Raw genomic sequence first — 7744 nt, forward strand, 5'->3', positions numbered from 1 at the left:
GGCAGTCCCACTAGCAATGTATGAGTGTCCCTTTGTCTCCCACATCCTTGCAAACATTTATTGTTACTTGTATTCTTTGTAAATGATTTGTTTATAAAAATAAAGTCCCTCTGTATAATCCAAATATATACACACATTATATATACATAGATAATGTGTGTATATATACGTATGTGTATATATAAAGAGAGAGAAAGAGAGAGGTAGGGGGAAAGAGTGTGAATGTAAGGGTTCTAGGGAAGTAATTTAGGTTTTATGTGTGAAATATAGCAAAAGCAGTGAACTTCACACAGGCTGTTGACCTCAAAGAAGTCTTCCATTAGGAAATGACAATGAGCAGATCTGAAGAACGAGCAGACATTGATTAGGCAAGGGGGGGGGGTGAAGAGGCAAGACCCAAAATTACACTTGTGCCCTTCAGACCTGAGGGAGACCGGCATGGCTGGAAGGCAGAATGAGAATGGTACAGAGGAGATGGGGCTGCAGAGGTGGATGGGAGCCATGCCAAGGACTTAGTCCAACCATTCATTGCTTCAGCAACACTGGGAGGTGGGCAATAAAGCACTTCTAGGAGTTGAGGAAAAGATGCAAGATCAGAATGAATTTTATAAATACACTTTATTTGTTTAGAGTATTTTTAGATGTATAGTGAACTGAACAGAAAAAAGAGAATTCCCATATCACCTCCATTGTTACGTACATGGAGCCTCCCCCAAGAATCTGCCCAGTATGGTACATTCATTATAACTAATGAACTAACACTGACACATCATTATTACCCTGATCCATAGTTTCTATATGGTTCACTTTTCTTGTGTGTTCTATAGGTTCTGACAAATATGTAAGGCATAGTCCACCATTGTCATATCATACACTATAAATTCACTGCTCTTAAAACTCTCTGTGCTTTGCCTGTTCATCTTTACCTTTACCCTGGCAACAATGACCCTTTTACTGTCTCCAAAGTCATTTTTCACCATGTCAGAGAGTTAAAATCATACAACATGTCGACTTTTCAGATTGGCTCCTTTCACTTTAGAGTGGGTTTTGGGAAAAAAAAAATAAACACTTACTTTGATTTCAGTGTAGAAAATAGAGGATTGTTGATGGTGGGTGTCGCAATTTATGCCAGACAATCACCTGAGAGGCTCCTGTGGTGGATGCAGGTTATGGTAGTGAGTGTCAAGAAGTTTTCTTTATAAGTACATTGGGAAAAAAATGTGATGACAAATAGGATGTGGGCCATTCTTATTTTGTGGCTTGAGCAGCTGGCTGGCTGGTGGTACCAATTGCTAAACCAAAAAAGGCTAGTAAGGACTAGGCTTAGGAGGAAAGATCATGTATTGTCTTAGAAATTTCCCACTAAAGAGGTACTTTTAAGACAACAGACAGTTAGATATAGGGATGGAGGACTGGTTTAATGTGCAGATCTCATTTAGATGTCATTCATGTATAGATGTTAAGGGAAGCTATTGACTTGAATGAGATCATTTAGGGAGAAAGTAATGAAAAGAAAAACTAAATGTCTTAAGGAACTCCACCATCTAATGGCCTTATGAAAAAGAAACAATTGTTGAAGTAGATTAACAAGACACATCCAGAGAGATGAGGGAAAGGAAAATCTGGGACACCCCACTTTCAAGTCCCAAACTTTGCATGAAGATCGTTAATTAATTAAGCTGAATTGAAAATGAGGTTTCTCTGAAATCCTGGAAGACTAAATGAACTTCCAGAATGGTTAGCAAAAAACTATGTACTACTTCACACTGCCTCCCCCCAAAACATACAGATCAATCTTACTCCTCCCAGTTGTAAGCATCCAGTTCAAAGTACCAGATCGTTAGTATTTCCATCCGTGAAGCTTTTAAGTCCTACAGTGCTGAGGATAGCGCATGTTGAATAACTGATTTCTGTAACATTTGTTTTATCTTATTTGCTGATATAAAGATGATCATTTTCTCTTTGCTGCTGTCTAAAAAGCTACCTACTGCTGAATGCACACTGTGCAGACTATGCAGAACCACAATCTCCCATTGCTACTATTTGGGCTGTCAAAATGCTCCCAGCAGCTTTCTTATTTGTTACAATATTATGTACCTTTAAAGTGCAATTATTGAGAATAGAGAGAAAAATTTTACTGCCAGATATTTGTTTTGGTAGTTAACTATAGTTGGTTGCCAGTCATGAAAAAGATTATTTTCTCCACAGCAGATAAGATATAGGCTTGGTAAGCTAGATCTTCTAATTATGACTTAGCAGGCTCTAAATGAATAAACAGTAACTATTCTACCTGGCTAACTAGAATTTTAATTGTTTAAAGACACATTTATTCAAATGTTCATTAGCATCATAAATCTTTGTTCCTGAATTTCTAGAATGCCAAGGTAGAAATCTGTTCAAATCATTGAAAAAAAAAAATCAGTCATTCAGAGATTTTGTCACTTAACCAGTATGACTATAACTTTAAACTGAATGTCAAAATTTCTAGTTTGTCACTTTTTCACCTTGTTATTTTAATTTTTTTTTCATGTTTCCATCTTTAGCATTAGGTCTTTTAGAAGTAGATGGGGGAAATATTTATTTTTTTTCTTTTGTGGCAGGTAATATTTTAAAACCAGAATTAATACACCACACAATTCCTTATAGTTTTGGTTACTCAGATAAATTCTTAAAAATCTGTGTGCAACAACATTATTTTCAGAAATCTGCATCATTTCTAAATGAGGCACATTATTATAGTAGATAAAATACTGTATTGTTCTATCAGTTAAAAAGATACCATAAAGGAAGAGAGGCAATTTTTTGTGCTCAACCCACAAATAAAGTCTGCATGCAACATGAACTTTAACAACTGAGTCATTTAAAAGGAAAGCATCAAAATGTGTCTTGGCAATATCTGAGGGACAGAAGCCAACCAAATGTCTTCTAAGGGGAGCAAACAAAAGTCACATGCATGATTCAATCCATGTAGAGTCTATGAAGCATCTGTGATAAAATAGCAATTAAATACCTAAGAATGTAATATGTCTTAAAAGGTCAGTGTCTCACCACAAGTCAGTATATTCATGTCATGAAAATAGGTCTGGTAAGTGCCTTTCATTTTGTTTCTGGAGCATGGTGATTTTTGTATAGATTTTAATGGATTTACAATATTTCAAAGCCTCATTGGGCTAAACTACCTACAGTTTTCAATTGTGCTTTTAAGAATTTAAATTTTAGAAAAATTAGTTTAAATCAAGCACCCTCATTTGATACAAGGAATCACTTTGTGGTAGGAAGAGGAGGCTGCTTTTTCATTTCCTTTGACATTGGAGAGTCTAGGGAACTATCAGAGGGAGTCCACATCTTCATCAATATTCACATCAGTACTCAGGAAATATTCTATAGTTTTACAGCTATTTAAATCCAGTAGGCACTTAATGCTGTGTGGAATTGTAATTGCAAGGGATCTTTCACTTTATGGAAATGTATTCAATCTTGAAGGAACCACTTCTAAAATAGCAAACAAAATAGCTAAGTTGGAAAACAGAAAGTGATGCTTTGGTCAGAACAGCCTTCAAATGGAAAAAAAAACTGTATATGAACACTGGCCTAGGTTTTCCATGAAGTATTTTAAATATCTCCAAGTTGCCAGGATAATTAATAGAATTATTAAACAAGCTGAAACTTAAGCTACAAATGAAAGAATGAAATAAGGGAGCCCAACTTTCTCCTGTAGATATCTTTGTAATGAAAAGTCCTTCCTGCAGCAGGGAAACCAGTGAACAAGAAGGATGACATTGGTTGCTGCTAATTTTGTCTCATAAGTCCCAGACGAACAGATTTCAGACACAATTTTCTTAAGAACTCCTTGAACTACCACCAAAATTTCCCAAGTGTCTAGCTGCTTGCTAGGCTTTCAAAGATTAATTAACTGTTAAAATAGATCTTATTACTCAAGAGTTACAGAAGGCCCTCACTTGTACTGGGATCTGCAAGAGTAATGTCATCTCAAATTTACAAAAGGTATTCTAAGGCTCAATTTTCTAATGATAAGAACAGAAAAGAACATAAAGTATGCTGAAATATTATTTTGATGTAGTAAATTTAATGGAATATCTGCTTGATTTAGTGTTATGTAAGGTAATACCCTCATAAAATTCTTACTTGGGGGGAAACTAGAAAAACAGGTATTTTTATCAGATGTAAAAACAACTTTTCATTTTTTCCCCCCAAAATGAAACTTTCAAAGAACTAAAGCCCTTTTGCTTAATTCAAGAAGTTAAAATGGAATCTGGCATTCACCACAGAGAACTCTGAAAATTAAATATTGATGTTTGGGCACTTAATAGGGTTGGTTACATAATCAGTATAAACATATCAGGCAATATTAAATATCAATTTACTAAGCAAATCTAGGAGGAGTTAGAGAAAACCTGGTAAAGAATACTCACTCTCTATAAGTTTCCCAATAAAGAGAAGTCAAACCTAATATGAATGAAATGATTGATTTCTTTATATTCAATAAAGAGTTAATTGTTTAATTCACGTAAAAAGAGTTGTTAAAGAGTTAAGGACTGAGAAACATCCTTATGTGTTGTAAATACTCCAAGACTCAGGAACAAAATTTCTGCTCAATGTCAATAATTCTGGCACATTTTCTTTATTTTCCCACTTTAACTGCCTACCTGGCTCATTTGAACTCCCACGTTACATGCAGTGAAGAGGGTGTCAGCAGAAACACATAAAAGTACAACATACATTTGAATAGGTTGACACTTCTCTTTGCATTCTAACAAGAAAAAAATAAAACTAAGCATTTGGGTTGATAATAAGAACTATGCATATGTAATCTTCATTCTTTGATCAGCTGAGTCTGCCGAAAATGTTGGAGGTAATCTTCTAGAAGCAAGAAATTAAAATTCTAAGCAACCAGAATCACCTTTTGCCAACACTTACATGAGGCAAAAATTTCATTTTCAGGTTATCACAGAATACAGAGTCCTTTAAAAACAAGATACTACAAAAGCACACAAAGATCATATATTCCAAAACATTTTGTGAAATTCTTTTTTCTACTGAAAAAATATCACAATAACCAACACACACAAGGAAGAGGAGGTGAGGAGGAGGAGCCAGGATGACAAGGAGTACTGAGCTACTAAGTTACTCCTCCAGGTAGGTCAGGCCCCTAGGGAAAGTGACTATTTGAGAAGAGAAATAGAATCTTTAGCCTGCATACTCTGGTCCCACTGACTTGTTAATAATGCTACCTTAAACTTTTTCTTTCAGTAAATTGCAATTTATTTGCTCCATTCAGTTTAAACATTATTCTGGAGATTAGTTCCACCTTATGTTTTCCACTAATTTTTGTGGGAAAAAAAAAATAAATGTTGGGCTAAAATAACTATCCAAAGACTATCAAACTATCAGACCTTGAGAGAAAACCTGATGGTGAATTCCTTGTTTGTTTGGGAGTCTGGGGTTTTTGTTACTGTTGCTTATTTATTTGTTTATTTTGCCTGCTATATATTCTGGCCTGGTCCCTAGAGCAGCCCCAAATGTGGAACTGCCTATGGACAACAAAGGAAAAAAAAAAGCAAGCCAGCTATGCCTAGCCTGAGGCCCAGAAAAGGAGTCTTGGAGCTTTGAAATGGACTATCCTCCAGCTCCATTATGAACCCAGAAGAAGCAGTTCCCTGCCCCTCCACAAAGCATTGAGTCCCCAACCTGTCACCAGTGAATATCAGCAAAGAAGCTGGGTTCACTCTCCTCCTCCTTGACTCTGCAGCAATCCTGTGGAATGGAACCCAGGGCACTCTTCCACCAAGAAAGAGCCTGGAAAGATTCAGTGCCACTTACCCTCCCCGTCCACAGCATGGTTTATCCTACCTCAGGACATGCCAGCAAAGACAAAAAGCTCTATCCTCTCCCCAGAGACACTAAGACCAGAGACACTGAAGGAGTGCCCCCTACAGTGTGAGAGCAAAGCCCCAGCTTACTACCCTATAGACCAGTAGGGGGCATCCTGGGAATCAAAAGTGGAGAGAGACCTGCAGTTTGTGTCTTGCAAATAGGAGCTTATTGGTCACCATTCTATCTGACAACAAAGAGGAAGCCCCAACTAAAAACTAAAAATGTTTCTGAGATCTGCTGAAGAGTGCGGTCAAAGGGCAAACTGCTGCTCCCCAAACTAGAGAGACTGAAAAATTAAGAGAATCACTCTTTCCAGGCATAAAAACCTCCTCAGGAACAAGTAAGTGTCAGGGTGGGGGAAAAACCAGAACTGCAATTGATAAATTACTGGGGGCTCAGTGTGGACAAGTCTGAGAATTAAAAACAGCAGGAGCCTCCACACTTTGGGGGTTCCATATCCAGAAGCCCAAGTGAGTATCAGAGAAAAAAAATCTCCTCATACTTAAGACATGAGGTGGATAAAAGGAACTATGTTAAAATAATCCAGAACATTCTGTTCTTCTTAACAAGGTCTATCCTCAAAGAAACTGTTTGCCAGAACCTTGCCTGCTGGAATTTTACCAGAACCTAAATCACCTTGAGTAAAAAGAAATACTCAGCTCTGGCTCCCTCTAGCCACCCTGAACTATCTAAGGGGGAAAGAAACTGAGAAATACTACTAAGGTTCCCAGTCCAGGGACTCACTGAAAGACAAAAGAACTTTCTCCTCACCTCACACCTCACCACCACATTACTAACAGACACTGACTAGAATTCTTTGTACCTAGAACATCATGTTCATCTTTCAACAAAAAAATTGCAAAGCATATTAAAAGGCAATTTGAAGAAGATGAATGGGCATCAGCACCTGTCACATAAGGCAGGAATGTTGGAATTATCAGATCAGAAATTTTAAAAGCTATAATTACTATGCTGAGGCCTCTGCAAAGTCACAGAAATGGGACTTCTCAAGGTCCTTAGGGCTCACATCACATCACCTGTGCCCTGGATGGTGAATGTGCAGCTATAGGAGTTAAGGTTTATCCTGCTGTGCTTTGTTCTTGCTTTGATTTGATACCTGCTTATTCTTTTCCTATTCTTCTCTTTTGGAATAGGATTGTTTGTTCTGAACTATTGAGTTTTGGAAATTGTTTGAGTTTTGATTTTTATGAGGGCTATAGCTGAGTTTGCCTTGAGTCTCAGAATAGACTGTAGACTTGAACTTTGAAGCAATGCTACAACTTTTTAGAGTTTGGGGATTGTTGAAGGATGAACCGAGTGACTTTTGCATTGTGAGATGGACATGAACTTTTGGAGGCCCAGAGTAGAATGCTATAATTTGGGTATGAAATGTCCTTCAAAAAGGCTTGTGTATTAAAGGCTTGGTGCCTAGCTGTGGTGCTACAAGGAGGTAGAAGAGCCTTCTGGGGATGGGGTTTAGGAAAAGGTCTTAGATCCCTGGGGATGTGAACTTTAAGGAGATTATGGGATAGATTCTAGTCTCTTCCTCTTCCTCTTTCTGCATTTTGGGTGACATGAAGTGAACAGCTTTATCTATAATACTAAACTCCCTGCCACAATATGGGGGTTTCACCACAGACTGAAAGCAACAGGGCCAAGTGATCATGACCTGAAATCTCTGAAACTGTGAGCCAAAATAAACTTTTCCTCCTTTTAATTTCATTATCTCTATTTTATTACACCAATGGAAACTGATTGACATAGGAGTTTAATGGAAAAAAAGTAGAAAACATTCAAGGATATATATATATATATATATATATATATATATATATATATATATATATAT

At 37.1% G+C, this 7744-nt stretch overlaps 1 protein-coding gene across 3 annotated transcripts in view; it reads right to left on the bottom strand.

The window, feature by feature from the left end:
* Nucleotides 1-7744, bottom strand: part of Acss3 (acyl-CoA synthetase short chain family member 3) — a 162590-nt gene that overhangs the window by 4467 nt on the left and 150379 nt on the right. Inside the window, exon 14 of one of the 3 annotated variants that reach the window (XM_048804586.1) lies at nt 1122-1151. The exons of the other annotated variants lie outside the window; for them this stretch is intronic. Coding sequence (XP_048660543.1) covers nt 1137-1151 — 15 coding nt within the window. The 3' untranslated portion in view covers nt 1122-1136. Of the gene's footprint in view, nt 1-1121; nt 1152-7744 lie in introns of those variants that run through there. 3 annotated transcript variants of the gene reach the window in all.

The sequence above is a fragment of the Marmota marmota genome, unplaced genomic scaffold, assembly GCF_001458135.2.
Source record: "Marmota marmota marmota unplaced genomic scaffold, marMar, whole genome shotgun sequence".
In the NCBI taxonomy this organism is placed as follows: Eukaryota; Metazoa; Chordata; class Mammalia; order Rodentia; family Sciuridae; genus Marmota; species Marmota marmota.